This window comes from Giraffa tippelskirchi, chromosome 1 (assembly GCF_054371585.1).
Source record: "Giraffa tippelskirchi isolate mGirTip1 chromosome 1, T2T-mGirTip1v1.2.pri, whole genome shotgun sequence".
Classification (NCBI taxonomy): Eukaryota; Metazoa; Chordata; class Mammalia; order Artiodactyla; family Giraffidae; genus Giraffa; species Giraffa tippelskirchi.
This window is the reverse complement of record NC_137275.1, coordinates 206,825,055-206,842,660: the sequence shown is the minus strand read 5'-3', so window position 1 is coordinate 206,842,660 and position 17,606 is coordinate 206,825,055. Positions and strand designations below refer to the sequence as shown.

The window sequence follows — 17,606 nt, the reverse complement described above, 5'->3', positions numbered from 1 at the left end:
CATATTAGTCATACAGGAAGGAAAATGACTCATAAAAAATAGACACACATCTCGGGTAAAGGTCAGACCTCTCTGTCTAAATCTAAACCACACATCACCATTTATTCATTCAACCAACAGTTCTTCTCTGTGAGTCTCTTATTTTCTGGGCAACATTACTCAGGATTTCACTATAAAAGGGGACATCTCTAGCCCCCAGATAGTCCAGGGAAAGAGAGAGATGAGTAAATTAATGATTATGCCTTGTAATAAAGAGAGGCAGATGTACAGAGTATGGTGGGGCACAGATAAAAGAGGCAAGTACTGCAGCTTGAAAGTGAGGCAAATAAGAATGTTTAACTGGGGAAAAGAAACCTGAGCACAGTCTTGGAAGCTGATGGGGAGTTAGTGATGCAGAAAGAGAGGTAAAGGTTCTGAGCAAAGAAAATGACCCATGGACGTAGTGGCAAGAGAGGTGGAGCAATTAGGAAATTCCAGCGTTTTGGAGTTGACTCCCAAGATCAAAGGAAAGATATATTTAGACAATTGAATAAACAGGACAAGATAACACCTCAAGGGAGATAAGGATGATGGCTAGAAAACAAAGAGGTAACAGTCAGCTCTGATGGATCTTGCATAATCTGGAAAGAATGGCAAGAGGCAGGATATCAGAACTCTCCAGGATCATCCAGGACTCAGGCAGAGGGAGAGAGAAAATCACCAACATTGTGAATTAAGCACTTTGAGATGCTAGACTAGGTTATAAAGGCTGGGTTATCAATTCTCTTTTATTCTGGAAAAAATAAAGACCTCTCGAGGTCCCTGACCTCTTTCTGGGTCTATGCTTCCAGGACTGACTTAGAAAGCAATGATGATCGTTGGTGGTTCTTCTCACTAATGCTAACAGAATAAATATATATGGACAGTAATTCCAGAAAGATATTTCTATACTATATTCCAGGGCATATAGTAAGTTGGATGGAAAACCAGAAAATCTATTTTATTTGATTTAATTCTTTTTAGCACTAGGCATGTTAGTAATTAAAGTTTCTGTTTCAAGACATGATATGCTTGTATATGTTTGTCACAGTGGAGAAGAAAACTTACTGAATTCATTAATCAGTGTACTCTTTATACCTCTCTCATAAAGGGCAATTATTTGTGACTTAAAGACTATAGAGAGATATTAAGTGTTCAAGTCTGGGCTGAGCCTGAATCATTCCTTTAAAATAAACTTAAACACAAGTAGATATTCATGAATATTAAAATCTAGTCATATTCACAAAAGACTCTAAGGAAGACAGACCACCTCAATTAAACAAAGGATTAGCTTTGCAAATAGAAAGAAAAGGACCTTTAACTCACTCTTGCCCCTTAATACATGGCATTCTGTAAACTGTACAGGAGTTTGAATTAACTGAGCTTTAAGGTCCCTTACTAACCAAATGATAAAATCATAAGTGCAATAATTGACTTTTGGTGGACATTCAAACTTAATGTTTCTGCCTTATTTGGTTATTACTGACCTTGAGTGGATGCAGGCAATGATGTGACAAGTGAGTTCACAACAGGGCCAGATACAATCCAAATCTTAAATTTGAAAATTAACCAAATAGATCATTTTGCAATAAATTTGCAATAACTGACAATGCTCACACAGACCATCCTGAGTCAACATAGGCCTGTTCATTCAGAATTCATCATTTTGGACCTGAAATCACCAGAACTGCTTGTAAGAGTATGATTCTTAATTCACAAGAAAGTACTCCCTCTGTGACCAGAGACTTTGGAACTAAATTCAATTTCTAATGCCTTCCTACTTTGAAACAGGATTTGAAAGGTAAAAAGAATTAATTATGCTAATGTGTGCTTATTAATGCAAGTGAAATAAAATGTATTGCAGCAAACCTTAATTATAATGAATAAATCACAAGTTTTGAAATAAGGTGCTAAAATGGAAATTTAATTAGATACTATTTAAGGCCTTGCTAATACTATTTCTGGGCTTCCCTGGTGGCTCAGTGGTACAGAATCTGCCTCCCAATGCAGGAGAGGGAGGTTCAATCCCTGGGTTGGGAAGATCCCCTGAAAAAGGAAATGGCAACCCACTCCAGTATTCTTACCTGGAGAATCCCATAGACAGAGGAGCCTGGCAGGCTACAGTCCTTGAGGGCAAAAAAGAGTCAGACACAACTTAGTGACTAAACAAGAACAATACTATTTCTCGTGTTAAACTGGTCAGTGTCAGGTAGCAAGCAATAAATGTGAATCCATCTAATTTTTCAAAATATTCAAATGAAATAAGAAGCCGTTATGCCACTTAATTGATTTTATAAATTTTATGATATTATGAAAATTAATCTGGAATATTAAACCAGAATATATGAAAGCTATGTTATACCACAATTATTTGAACCATAGTTTAAATGTACAGAACATGTACTTGTATCAGTTTTAAAATGGCTTATGGAATTGAGAAAAAAGGTTATGTCAACTGTAGTGTCAGTTCTGGAGGGTATTTTAAAGTAGAAATAATCAACATTTAGCTGACTTTTCATTCTTAGGACAATAAAGCAAATTAGCATGTGACATAAGCCATCTCTTAATAATAGTTTCAAGCTACATTGACATAAAATAATCAAATTTCCATAGGAAATTTAACTTGCTTGCTAGACAGTTTAATTATGTGGCACACATTTCAATAGTTTCCATTATAATAAAATATGCTATAATTTGTTCCCAGAAGAGAGTGTCTATAACAGTAGCTTGAATACTTTGATAAATTTTAACTGTCTTATAAATTATCTGCCTCTGATACATATAAATATGCAGGTTCATTCAAATACTGCTTAATTTGACTAAAACCTGAATGTGGAAAACAAATCACTCTTAAACCAACATCTTTATTCCAAAAGTTCTTGAAATGTGACAAATAGCCTTATCCTCTGTAATATGAAGATGAAAAAGTTGGCATAGAATTTGAAAATGTTATTTCACTTGAATATCCCACTCCAGAAATGCCTCCTTTTACCTCCATCCAGCTTATGGAGCCTGCCTGCCCCCTACTTTCTAGAAAACAGATATGCAAATACATAAAATTCCCTATTGTTATAATGCTTTCTACTTCATAAATCACTTTCACATGCATATCATCATGTGATCTCCACATTGTTCAGAGGTGGGTGGTTGACTATTAATTATTATCCTCTTATCACAGCTAAAGAAACGGAAGTCAAGTTCCCCAGAACAGTCCTCATAACAAATCCAGTTCACAGCCTCCTCAATATTTACTTATAAAAAGGTCTTGGTAGTATTCTACTCTCATTTTATACAAAATTGTGACATGAGAGTTATGTTGTTTTTCTAGCTCAAAAGTATATTAAAAAGAAGCTGCAAGGAGTCCATGAAAGTAGGCACACTGACAGAACAAAAAGGGATAGTAGGTAGCGTGACTCAGTAGCAGAGAAGAGAAAAAGTACACTTTCTAGAGAGGCTCAAGAGCTCCAGCCTACACGGTTAAGTCAACATGGAAGCCAGCTGGCTCTATGGCCCCTGATCACATCATGATCCCACAGTTAGGCACAGTCACCGGTGTTGATATCAGAATGTTCTGAGTCATGAGAGAAGGATCAATTATGCCAGTAAAAGGAAGGGGGCTAATTTTGCTAACAATACCAATGATAATAATAAGGCTAACTTTTAACAAATAGTTACTACATGTTGAGTATGTAAGGAAGCCCCCCTAATTGTCAGATTCTGCCTTCTTCTAGCCTCCCCTCCCTTCTAAGTCATCCGTGGTCGTCACCTGTAAACTTGGTCTGTCCCAGTGCCCCGAGCTGGTCTGAAATGCAGGAAAAAAGGATATGAAGATATTTGTCTCATGATCTAAAACTCCCTCATAGCTCAGTTGATAAAGAATCCGCCTTCAATGCAGGAGATCTCAGTTTGATTCCTGGGTCAGGAAGATCTGCTGGAGAAGGCATAAGCTACTCACTCCAGTATTCTTGGGCTTCCCTTGTGGCTCAGCTGGTAAAGAATCTGCCTGCAATGCAGGAGACCTGATTTCCACCGCTGGGTTGGGAAGATCCCCTGGAGAAGGGAACAGCTACCCACTCCGGTATTCTGGCCTGGAAAATTCCAGGACTGGATAGTCCATGGGGTCGCAAAGAGTCGGACACGACTGAGCAACTTTCATTTTCACTAAAACCGAAAAACCAAACACCATTCCTTTTAGCCTGACTCAAACTTTGGGCCCTATTTCTTGTCACTGGTCTGCTGCTTTATGTCTTAATTACTCCTCGACTTGTGTCTTGGTGCTGATAATAGTACCCTCTAGACTTTAAAGTCCATAAAAGAAAAGGTAACATTGGTCTTATTCACTACTGTAGTTCCACTAGTCAGTACTCAATGACTGGCACAAAACAGATACTCAACTCTTCGTTAAATAAAATGAATGTAACACCAGTCTAGCCCTTATACTTCATCTCTGTTAGTATAGTATTCCTAATCTCAGCAGCAGCAGCATTATAAGCTACCACTTACCATTTACTGTGTGCTGATGCTTTATATATTTTATGTTATTTTATACTCACAAACCTTGAAAGGTAGGGGGCATCATTTTCGTTGCACAGAAAAGTAAAATGAAGCTCTGCAAAGATAAATGATTTTCAGAGGCTATCTCACAGAACAAGTAAATGGCAGAGCCTCACTTCAAACAAAGATCAGAGTTACTGCAGATAGAGCCACTGTGTCCTCTCCTCTGGGCTCCCCTGGTAGTTGCAGTGACCTTCTGAATCCCAGACCAAGGATCTTGTTGCCTGCTACTAGTCTTCCCTGACGTTAAATGCCCACATTTCCAATGACTACCTGTCCCTGGTCCACCTGGGCCAATATTCCTACACTGGGCTATTTTGCTGGAGCTGATTGCTCTCTCAAACACCGTATGACTACACATCTTCTGTAACCACATTCTTTTAACCAAAGTCCTTCCTCCCCCAGGTATACCACTGACAGTTTTAAGCCCCAGAAATTGCAGCTAGTCAGAGTATATCTGGAATGCACAGGCTGGGAGGACAGAGCTCAGAGAGTGAGTGACAGCCAAAGGCTTTCAAAATTACCAGGGGTCAGGTGAAAGAAACAAAGTACAACCATCCACAACAAAAGGTAGAAGTGGGTGGAACATAGATGAAAGAGTTGAGTATCAATGATTAGATGGAACTAAAATGGAAAAAAAGTGATCAAAAGCCCAACACGGGAAGCTTGAGTGATTGCTACAAGTTGACCTGCTATGCCCCGACTTCTCTTTTTGGAAACTGGCCTAGGGTAAAGAGGATTGAGTTGGTTCAAAGAGTACCCACTGCATGCATGTGTCTGCGTTTTCCTCTGCCTGAAGACATGCATTTCTGTAACCATGGCCTGACATATAATAACCATTCAACACTTGCTTTGTTGGATGAATAAATCAGCCAGTTGTTTTTGAAGACAGTGTATTTGTGCCAACATTTCTTCCTAAAACTACCAGTGTCTTCTCTATTTCCGTGAGAGAAGACCGGCTTTCCTCAAACTGCTGCAGTGAAATAGACCGTGCCAAGCATAAATGGCAGTATTATGCCACCTGTGGCATGTATCCATAATCCTGCCTTCTGAAGCATTTATTGTATTCTACTACTCTCTTACATATGGTTTCATATATCACTCAAAAATCCTGAGGGATATATCCTAAGATCTTTGTTGACACTCTCATACATAATAATTGAACACCATTGTAGATTACGGGGCTTCCCAGGTAGCACTACGGGTATAGACTCCGTCTGCCAATGCAGGAGATGCAAGAGACGTGGGTTCAATCCCAGGGTCAGGAAGATCCCCTGGAGAAGGAAATGGCAACCCACTCCAGTATTCTTGCCTGGGAAATAGCCTGGACAGAGGGGCCTGGTGGGCTATAGCCTGTGGGGTTGCAGAGTTGGACATGACTGAGTGACTGAGCACACACATTTTAGGTTATAGTTTTGTCCATGAAATTCAGTAGCATCTAAAAGAAAATTTTAAGCAACCTTTTCCAAACTTTATTTTACTAAACACAAAACTGATGGCATTAATTATACCATTGGTTTTCACTGTTAAATTGTTGTTAATGAAGAAACACAAGTCTTGGGACTTCCCCAGTGGTGGTCCAGTGGTTAAGACTCCACCTTTCAATGCAAGGGAAGTGAGTTTGATCCCTGGTTGCGAACATCCCACACGCCACGGGGTGAGGCCAAAAATTTTAAAAATAAATAAATAAAAGTTGTATTTTTCAAGAGTTCCTACAAATGGGAGAATGAGTGAAGAAAATGTCTAAGTTGTGTGTACACTGGGCAACAGACTTGACCCCCTTGCTGGCTTCCATGTGCTAGTTGCAGAGGGTATGTCATTCTAACTTACACCATGACACATCTTAAAAATGACTTGATTCCATGAGCCTTTAGGATTACTTGCAAATAAGTGAAGCTATAAATTTTAAATATACAAACATTAGGGCTCTACTGCACATTTTGTTCTTACCAAGTGGAGGAAGCAATATGGCATGCTGGCCAAAAGCATGGGCTTTCAAGTCTTACAAACTTGTATTTTGTACCCAGGCTCTATTTCTTAGTAGCGGTGCACGCTTGGGAAAATTACTCACTATTTTCTGAGCCTCAATTTTGTCATCTGTTAAAGAAGGTTCATCATTGTAATCACCTCACGAGGTCATTGTGAGGATAAAATAATATGCGAAAAGTACTAGGGCCATTGGTAGGTATTTGCTTTTCATTTGTATTGTTATTATTAGATTACAATTTCTGGGCAGGGACTGTGCCTTTTGTTTGCCCAAATCCCTAATGAAACCATAAAAAAAAAGAAAAAAAAACCCATTAATTTATTTAAAAGCCTGGGCTTCTAAAGGACTAAGATTTAATTTCCAGAAAGGAAGAGACTTCTATATAATATAGGTCAAATGAGGTGAAGTAATGCGACACAGCAAGCCTCCTGCGACCTCTTTGAGGAGAAGCAATAGCAGTGTAGAAAGTAGTTCTGGGCCCCTTGAACATCTTTAGCAATCAGCAGACTTAGGAATAGAAGGGAATTTCATCTCCCTTAAAAGTAGTGGAAATATGATGCTCATTTGAGCTTTCTGAGCTTTGGCCTCGAAGTCAAAATTAAATGGATTTGCTTGCCCAGGAAAGAGTTGAGAGAATTTCTATCTTTTCTCCACTCTTAAGACAAACCCAGCTTCATTACCTCTTCTGTCAGAGAATATCTCAAAGCGTCTGGCAAGCTCTTTCCTGCAGACAATCCTGTTTTTGAAACTTCAACTGATCTGCAAAATAGGTGAATCTGTGCTCTTGGGAAGAACAAAGATTGATAGGGGATCTGCAGCAACTGTTGCCACAGATTCCTTAACAGGTGAAGTGACACTGGAGCTAGTTACCAAAGAAAGAAGTTTTGTGTTTGGGGTGTTTTGGGTTGATTTTTTTTTTTGGCTGTGTGGGGAGTGTGCTCTGCTGTGAATATGTTGTCTTCCAAATAAATAGCTGCTCCCATCCTGGACTGGAGTTGCTCTTTTTCTACTAAGAAGTTGGTATAACTGGTATTTGTAAAAAATATCTATTGCAGGGGCTGTTGAGTTAAAATAGAAAAGTGAAAGGAAAAAGAGCAATAGCGAAGAAAAAAATTATATTGCAGTCAATTTAGCAAGCATGTACAACACAATGACTTAACTCTAAGAAAATTGTAATAGCTGTCACTTACTGGGCCCTCACTCTGGGCCAGTTATCAGAATCCATGCATTATCAGATTCTCACATTTGATTCCTAAAAAGAACCCATAAGGTAGGAGGTAATGTTTTCCTTGTTTTAGAGATGAGATATTTATGACTCAGAGATACTAAGTGACTCGTAGAAGGCCACACAGCTGGTAAACAGTGAGGCCAGGTGTTAAGGATAAGTTGTAAGGACTACTAAGCCCTAACCACTAGATTTACTGTCCCAGAGAAGGAGAGAAAAGCTCAGCTGACTGAGGAAGACCTAGCCAGCAAGGATAGTTTAGGATCTGAGAAATAACACTGTAGATACTACAACAGAGGTGAGTGAAGAGTCAAGGGAATATAGAAGTAGGTAGCAGCTCCATCCGTTTATCTGGGACTACATAGCACCTAGTCAAAGAAGAATGGATGGTCAAAATTGGACCACATTTTTAGTTAAATGTGTGTTTTTTTTTAATCATTATATATGTTTACCTATATATAGTGATAAATCAATTTTATATACATCCCTTACTTTTTCCTAAAGTCCCAGTTAGAGAGTGTGCATACAGTGTGAATACTGGCATCCATCTACCCTACTGATCATAATTATTACACTCTTTCCCCTTTCTTAGTCTCATTGCACCTATTTGTTTCATTTACAGTAATTTCCATAATGCATAATTATGTTTATTTCTCTACTCATCTGTATATTGTCTATCTCTCACTCACTGTATAGACAACAGGAAATTTTTTACAGAGAATATGGCTCACAGTTGGAGCTTAAAATTAATTTTCTGTATTGAATGAATGCTCAGTCAAGGTTTCTATTTACTGTTTGATTAGTAAATGTTCTTTATATGTTTTTGTTAACATTTACTCTTTGTTAGATTTATGTTGCAAAAATTATCTTGTCTCTAACTTTCCTTTATTTTTTGTTTATGAAAGCTGTTTAATGCTACAAATAAAGTATATTATAATATTAATGTATTTCTCTTTATCATTATGATTTCTAAGACATACCTATTTGCTCTATCTTTTAATGATTTAACATTGTACTTTTAACTCTTAAATGGTCTGGGATTTAATTTTAATATGTCATAAAATTAGGATTTAAATGATGCTTATTTTCCTAAATAATCTATTTTCTCAACTCACTTCATGTGTATTTCTTCAGTATTCCCTTATAACTTTCAAAATGAAATATATTAAACTAGAATATTAAATCTGTGTACCTCAATATACAATAATGTTTGTTCTATTTACTTACCTGTTAATCCTTTTTCTAGTACTTACCTGTTTTAATTATTATGGTTATATAAAAATTGCATTTTCTGATATATTCTAATATCTCTTAAGGCATGGCTCCTCTATTACTTTTATTTTTCCAAATTTTCTTAACATTCTTGCCTGGTTTTTGTTTTGTGGAATTTTAATCTTTTGCTCACCTTCATGGATCACAGCCTTGTCATGGCAAAGGGCCTAGCATAAATCAATGAAGCTACTAGCCATGCCAGGCCAGGCCACCCAAGACTGATGGGTCATAGTGAAGTGTTCTGACAAAATACAGTCCACTGGAGGGGGATTAGCAAATCACTCCAGTATTTTTGCTGTGAGAACCCCATGAACAGTATGAAAAGGCAAAAAGATATGACACCAGAAGGTAAGCTCCACAGGTTAGAAGGTGTCCAATGTGCTACTGAGGAAGAGCGGAGGACAATTACTAAGAGCTCCAGAAAGAAATGAAGAAGCTGGGCCAAAGAAAAATGACACTCAGTTGTGGATGGGTCTGGTGGTGAAAGTCTGATGCTGTAAAGAACAATATTGCATAGGAACCTGGAATGTTAGGTCCCTGAATCAAGATAAAATGGACATGGTCAAGCAGAAGATGGCAAGAGTGAACATTGGCATCTTAGGAATCAGTGAACTAAAATGGACTGGAATGGGCGAATTTAATTCAGATGACCATTATATCTACTTCTGTGGGCAAGAATCCTTTAGAAGAAATGGTTAATTGGTTGGTTGTTTCTTTGTTTTCCAGTTATTCCATTAAACTAATAATCTCATAGTCAACAAGAGAGTCCAAAATGCAGTACTTGGATGCAATCTCAAAAACGACAGAATGATCTCGGTTCATTTCCAAGGCAAACCATTCAACATCACAGTAATCTAAGTCTATGCCCCAACCACTGATACCAAAGAAGCTGAAGTTAAACGGTGTTATGAAGACTAACAAGAACTTCTAGAACTAACACCAAAAAAAAAAAAAAGATGTCCTTTTCATCATAGGGGATTGGAATGCAAAAGTAGGAAGTCAAGATATACCTGGAGTAACAGGCAAGTCTGGACTTGGGGTACAAAATGAAGCAGAACAAAGACTAACAGACTTTTGTCAAGAGAACTCACTGGTCATAGAAAATACCCTCTTCCAACAACACACGGACAGAGAAAACTGTCCACATGGAGATGACTCTACACATGGATGTAGCTAAATGGTCAATACCAAAATCAGATTGATTATATTCTTTGCATCCGAAGATGGTGAAGCTGTATAAAGTCAGCAAAACAAGACTTGGAGCTAACTGTGGCTCAGATCATCAGCTCCTTATTGCAAAATTCAGATGGTGATTGCAGCCATGAAATTAAGATGCTTACTCCTTGGAAGGAAAGTTATGACCAACCTGCTGCTAAGTCGCTTCAGTCGTGTCCGACTCTGTGTGACCCCATAGACGGCAGCCCACCAGGCTCCCCCGTCCCTGGGATTCTCCAGGCAAGAATACTGGAGTGGGTTGCCATTTCCTTCTCCAATGACCAACCTAGATAGCATATTAAAAAGCAGAGACATTACTTTGCCAACAAAGGTCCGTCTAGTCAAGGCTATGGTTTTTCCAGTAGTCATGTATGGATGTGAGAGTTGGACTGTGAAGAAAGCTGAGCGCCGAAGAATTGATGCTTTTGAACTGTGGTGTTGGAGAAGACTCTTGAGAGTCCCTTGGACTGCAAGGAGATCCAACCAGACCATCCTAAAGGAGATCAGTCCTGGGTGCTCATTGGAAGGACTGATGTTGAAGCTGAAACTCCAATACTTTGGCCACCCCATGCGAAGAGTTGACTCATTGGAAAAGACCCTGATGCTGGGAAGGATTGGGGGCAGGAGGAGAAGGGACCGACAGAAGATGAGATGGCTGGATGGCATCACTGACTCGATGGACATAAGTTTGGGTAAACTCCGGGAGTTGGTGATGGACAGGGAGGCCTGGCGTGCTGCGATTCATGGGGTCACAAAGAGTCGGACATGACTGAGCGACTGAACTAAACTGAACTGAATGTACTTACAAGGCAGTTTTCTGTAACTATCAACATGGTTGAGAGAGGCTTCCTGATTCTTGGGTTGTTGTGTTATTGGATCTCTGATTTAGGAAATAAACAATGTGGAATTTTTTTTATTTAATTTTTTTTATTATGCCTTCTTTCAGGCCATGGGTTATTCTTTTGCAAAACAGCAAACTATATGTAAGACATAGATTTTGAGTCTCTGTTTCATTTGATAGGTCTTGTTTAATTTTTGTCCCAGATTTTGCTTAAAGTTTTCCTATTAGGCTAGAATTTTTTGATGTAAGTTTTCATATCTATGTCATGTGTGTACTCACACACACACATGCCTTTCCCTTTATTATTCTATGGAGAGAAATTAGGAGATGATGCATCTGAGGCTGCTGAATAAATACAATATTACTAGATGTTTCTATATTATTTAATAAAGATTTATTTGAAGAGTTGTGTTCCTTAAGTTTGTGTAAGGATTAACTTCCACATCTGTACTTTCTTAATGGAATTGTTTGTAGGGATAACTATGATTATATGGATTAATCATTATCCATGGGGGTGTGGGGGGCGCAGTGTCTTCATTTTGTTCCTCTGTCACTCTCTCATGCCAAATGCATATGTTTCCCTGGCACACTGAATGCTCAATGTGATTAGCTAATGTTGCTTTCCTATTTAGCAAGAGAACATTTTCAATTCTGCCTCCATTGGAACCTGATCCTCATATACCAATTTAATGAATCCTTCTGTAGGAAGTGTATGGATGGGTCTTTATTCCAACTGGGGGCAAAATACTGGGTTTTGAGGCTCTGCTGGAAATGGTCTTCTTCTCAGTCTTCCAGTGACAAGATTATGATCATAGGTCAGTACTTGAGATGAACAAAAGAAAATTCCAATTAATAAATAGTATCACTGGTTAACCAAGAACTGTGCTAGAAGAGATAGTTGAGATATGGTCCTCATCCTAAAGAAGCTTCCATTCTAGTGTGAGAGGTAAAGTGAAAGTGAGTGAGAGTCGCTCAGTCATGTCGGACACTCTTTGTGACCCCATGGACTGTATAGGCCATGGAATTCTTCAGGCCAGAATACTGGAGTGGGTAGCCTTTCCCTTCCCCAGGAGATCCTCCCAACCTAGGGGTCAAACCCAGGTCTCCCACATTGCAGGCAGATTCTTTGCCAGCTGAGCCACAAGGGAAGCCCAAGAACACTAGAGTGGGTAGCCTATCCCTTCTCCAGCGGATCTTTGTGACCCAGGAATTGAACCTGGGGGGTCTCACACTTAACCAAATAGCTAACGTATGTGTGAAGAGAACTGTAATAGAGAGATGAACAAAATGACAACCTGACATACACATGAGATGATTAATTCTGCTTGGGCAGCAGTCAGAGGAGCAATCAAATAAACAAAAATCCAGTTCACCATTGCAGGAAATAAAAGCACAAAAATATTCTGAGGAAAAAAAAAAAAAAAGATCAGCAGCAGAAACAGTAGTAAATGGAACATAAACTACTTTCTGGAAATCTGATGGAAGAGCTGAGTTCTGAAAGATGAATATGAATACAGGCAAATACATTCCCAGGTGGAAAATTCAGCATATCAAATTTGTTTAGATGTGAAAATGCTCACTCTGATCCAAGAAAAATAAATTTCCCACTATGACTTGTCTTGGGGTGCGTGCTCAGAGTGTTGGAGGTGAAGTTAAAGACTAAGAATGGCCTCCTAAGCCATACTGTTGATTTTAATATTTGTCTTATGGGTGATCCAGAGGTGCAGAAGAATGGTATGGTCATATTTATGTTTTAGAAAGAAAACTGGCAACAGAATAGGGAACTGAGGCCAAGAAAACAGTTGGGCATAATTTGTTCCTGTCAGCTAAATGTAAAGCTTGCCTTCCATTGTTCGTTGATTCTGGAATAAGGTTAAGGCAGAGGAGGAAATAAACAGAAAGAAGGAAAAGAAGAAAGTTAAAAGAGGAGGACAGAGAGAACCCTCCGGAGTAGTTTATATTCATCAATAGTAGGAGTAAGGAAGTGAAGCTTCTGTTCCTTTATCTTATAGGGCTCTACGGCATCCCAAGCCCGGAAACAGGAACTACCTACTGGATACTGTCTCTTGGTTTTCTGACACCTTTCTCTATCTGTCTCTTATATCTGATCTTGTCAATAAATTTTAACTTTTTTTTTTTTTTTTTCTATTTACTTGGCTGTGCTGGGTCTTAGTTTCAGCATGCAGGCTCTTTAGTCGCAGCGTGAAAACTCTTAGATGCAGCCTGTGGGATCTAGTTCCTTGCTCAGGAATTGAACCTGACCCCCCTGCATTGTAAGTGGGAGTCTTAGCCATTGCACCACCAGGGAAGTCCCTAAATTTTAATTTGAAAAGAAACCTTTTTTATCATTCTTCCTATCATTACCAACACTGCTTTCCAGTTAAAACCATTAGCATCTAAATGAAATCCTGGAGGTCTTATTTTCCCTCTCCTTTTCGAATGCAACCCATAGACAATCCTCCAAAAGCTCTGCTTTTATCATTACAAGTCCTGCTCACAAGCTTAATTTGGAGGGACGAAAGTCAAGTTCTCAAAATAAATTTTAAGACTCCCTCCTACTTACCATTATGATTACTCTCATTTCCTGCCTTTGGTCATAGTTTTTCTCCCATAAATTCCTTTGGAATCTTCACTCCTTACTCTACACGTATCAGAATCCTTTTAACCCTTCAAATTATTCAAAGTTCAGCTCAAACGATTTTTTTAACACTCTTTTTGGTGGGTAAGGAAAAGCTACACTTTGGTTTTGTACCAGGGCATGAAACTTCACTGTGAAAGTCCTCATTTTTCTACGTATATTATTAACCTGAATGTTTGACAAGTTCTCAAAAACAGTTCAACAGTCTGATAACTTGAAAATGTGAATGTGTTTAGTTTAATTTGACCCATATCTATTGTACACCTACCTTGTATAAAGGATTATGTTAACCATTCTCAGAATGTCAGTGTTACAGGATAAATATGTCAAATGCCTACTCTCAAGGAGAACAGATTTACTCATTAGAGGACTATTTCCACTTCACCTATATGATTAGTAATTTGTGATTTTTCAAATAAGATTCTCTCCTTTCATTGAGTTGGTGAGTTCTATAAGGAGATGAAATTGTGATGAAAGTTATATATGTGTGTTTAAATGGCACACATTTCACCTTTCACAGCGAGAATCCAGTCTCAGTAGACATAGAAATGCAATCTAATCTTCAATGTTAGACTATGTATTTAATTTTGATTGAGTATATTGTTAATTATTCCATATGTCTTAGTGTATTTGGGGTGCTTCCCCAGTGGCTTAGTGGTAAAGAATCTGCCTGCAATGCAGAAGACAAAGGAGATGTGAGTTTGATCCCTGGGTCAGGAAGATCCCCTGAAAGAGGAAATGGCAACCCACTCCAGTATTCTTGCCTGGAGAATCCCACGGATGGAGGAGACTGGCAGGCTACAGTTACTGGGGTTACAAAAAGTCAGATACAGTTGAGCAACTAAGCACACACACGTCAGTGTATTTAGACTGCTATACCATAGACTGGGTAGCTTGTAAACAATAGAATTTTATTTCTCACCGTCCTGGAGGGTGGAAGTTCAAGATCAGGGTCCCAGCATTGTTGGGATCCTCTTCCAGGTTGCAGGCTGCCAGCTTCTCACTGTGTTTTCACATGCTGCTGCTGCTGCTGCTGCTGCTAAGTAGCATCAGTCGTGCCCGACTCTGTACGACCCCATAGATGGCAGCTCAACAGGCTCCTCTGTCCCTGGGATTCTCCAGGCAAGAATACTGGAGTGGGTTGCCATTTCCTTCTCCATGTTTTCACATGACGGAAGGAGTAAGGGAACTCTCTTAAACCTCTTAGGCATGAATCTCATAATCTCATTTATGAGGGGTTCTGACTTCATTACATCCCAAAGGTCCCATCTCCTAATACCATCACATTAGGATGTCAACATAAAAATTGGGAGGAAACATAAACATTCAGGCCATGGTACCACATATATTAGAACAATTGCCTTCCTCAGCAGCTAGAAGTTTGGGAAACTATAGTGCATCTTTTTTCCACACCATCCTTATACAAGTATCTGCACTGTTTTAAGATTTAAAGGAAAGCAAAAGTAATTTCTTTCAATTATTTCACCTGAAAGGAAAATTTAACAAATGAATTGCAAACAGGGATAGCTAGAAATGGAGTGCCTAAAGGGGACTGTCTGTAAGGAAGTAGGCAAGCCTGATAAAAATTTAAGACTAAATGTATAGTCATGTTACCCTTGACATTTATACCAAGAACCATCGGCCTCTAGTACTTTAAGCATAAATTATAAGGAAATCAGTTGCAAGAAATCAATTCCATTAGACAGGAAACACAGCTTTCCAAATTATGTGAATTTTATCCCAGAGGCACTCGAATATCACAGGGAAAAATAAAAGATTAAGCCTCACAAGAAAGTAAAAGTACCCTATGTTATAATCTTTGGCCAATACGTTCTAATTCTTCTTTTTCATATCTTTAAATACAGAATCCCCTTCACCTCCAACTGAGTTTAGAAAATTCATTAAGTTCTGATGCTGATGTCACTGTCTCAATCCTGACCATGAACAACTGGTACAATTTTAGCTTGTTGCTGTGCCAGGAAGACTGGAACATCACCGACTTCCTCCTCCTTACCCAGAATAATTCCAAGTTCCACCTGGGCTCTATCATCAACATCACCATCAACCTCTCCTCCACTGAGGACCTCTTGAGCTTCCTGCAGTTCCAGCTGGGGAACATTAAGAACAGTACACCCACAATGGTGATGTTTGGCTGCGACATGGAAAGTATCCGGCGGATTTTTGAAATTACCACCCAGTTTGGGGTAACGCTCCCTGAACTTCATTGGGTACTGGGGGATTCCCAGAATGTTGAGAAACTGAGGACAGAAGGTCTGCCCTTAGGGCTGATTGCTCATGGAAAAACAACACAGTCTGTCTTTGAGTACTATGTACAAGATGCCATGGAACTGGTTGCAAGAGCTGTAGCCACAGCCACCATGATCCAGCCAGAACTTGCTCTCATTCCCAGCACAATGAACTGCATGGATGTGGAAACTGCAAATCTCACATCAGGACAATATTTATCAAGGTAGGATGCAAGGCCTGGGTTATATCCCCATTCATCGGACTGTGACAGAAAGTAAAATATTCCTTTAGTGGGGAACTCCATCCTGTTTTTAAGTCCGTGGCTTAGTCCCATACTAGCTGTGTGTTCTTGGCAAGTTTTTTTTTTTAAAAAAACTCTGAGTCTCTGTTTTCTAATTAGTAAACTAAGATAATATTGAATGTAGCTTAATATGATCAAGAAACCACAAAATTATATACAAGAAGTTCCTAACAATGTGCTCAGCTCATAGTAAACGCACAACAAATGTTTCCATCCCTGCTCACTCTTTCCTGTATCAACAGACTTAGACAAATCTCTTTAAATCTTTCCAGAGAAAAAAAATTTAGTCAAGGAGGAGACAGACTTTTCTCTCTACTCCCAGGTTATGATGCATTAGAGAGAATAGAGAAGTGGTCAAAGACATAGACCCTGGAGCCAGACTTTCTGAGCTTCAATTTTAGCTCTGTGACCTGCTATTTGCATGACTTGGTCAAGTGGTTTAACTTCTCTGAGCCTTAGTTCCCTATGTCCTACACCCACTGATGTAAAAAATACATAATAATAGATCCTACTAGCCATGGAAGAGTTGTGATGGATAGATAGTCGACGATAAATAAATAGATAGACAGAACTAAATTCTACAAGAGTAAAGTATGTGCACATATAATTTTATGTTATATATATGTGTATATATGTCATATATGTGTGTGTATATATACACTTTTTAAGATTAGCCACCTTTCTTTCCAGTTTCTCAATCTGGTTCAGAAGCTAGAATGAAAAAACCTATTTAAGTTAAAGAATAATCCGTCCTATAGACATGGTTTTCATGATCCCCAGAAAAAGAAGTCCTTAGAGGGTATTTTACAAGGGCCTAGAATGTTTTCAGAAAAAGACCACCTGTGATCAGAGAGGTCAAATCAGAGAATCATTGCTGTTTCAGAAGTGAAGGCTTAGCTATAGTCTGATCCCATTTTCAGGAAGTCTTCTTGGAACAGGATCATCTGACTATGTTGAAGAGCACAGGGCAATCTCACATGTCTTGCCTTTTAAAAGACATGAACATTTGAGGAAAGGTCAGAAGGTCCCAAGCATTTTACATTTAATTTCACATTAAGCATCTACTATGTGCAAAGCAACATGCTAAATGTCGTATATGTGGCACAGTTTAAGCACAGCCTAGCTTCCCTGGTGGCCAGTCAGCAAAGAGTCTGCCTGCAATGCGGGAGACTTGGGTTCAATCCCTGGGTTGGGAAGATCCCCTGGAAAAGGAAATGGCAACCCTCCCATGGACAGAGGAGCCTGGTGGGCTACAGTCCATGGGGTCACAAAGAATCAGACACGAGTGACTAACACTTTCACTTTCAC

At 39.0% G+C, this 17,606-nt stretch overlaps 1 protein-coding gene across 1 annotated transcript in view; it reads left to right on the top strand.

Moving 5' to 3' along the window:
• The window catches only part of GRIN3A (glutamate ionotropic receptor NMDA type subunit 3A), a 183,594-nt gene that overhangs the window by 35,374 nt on the left and 130,614 nt on the right, over positions 1 to 17,606 (top strand). Inside the window, exon 2 of the mRNA XM_081573222.1 lies at positions 15,616 to 16,220. Within this exon, the coding sequence (XP_081429348.1) occupies positions 15,616 to 16,220 (605 nt within the window). The remainder of the gene's footprint in view (positions 1 to 15,615; positions 16,221 to 17,606) is intronic.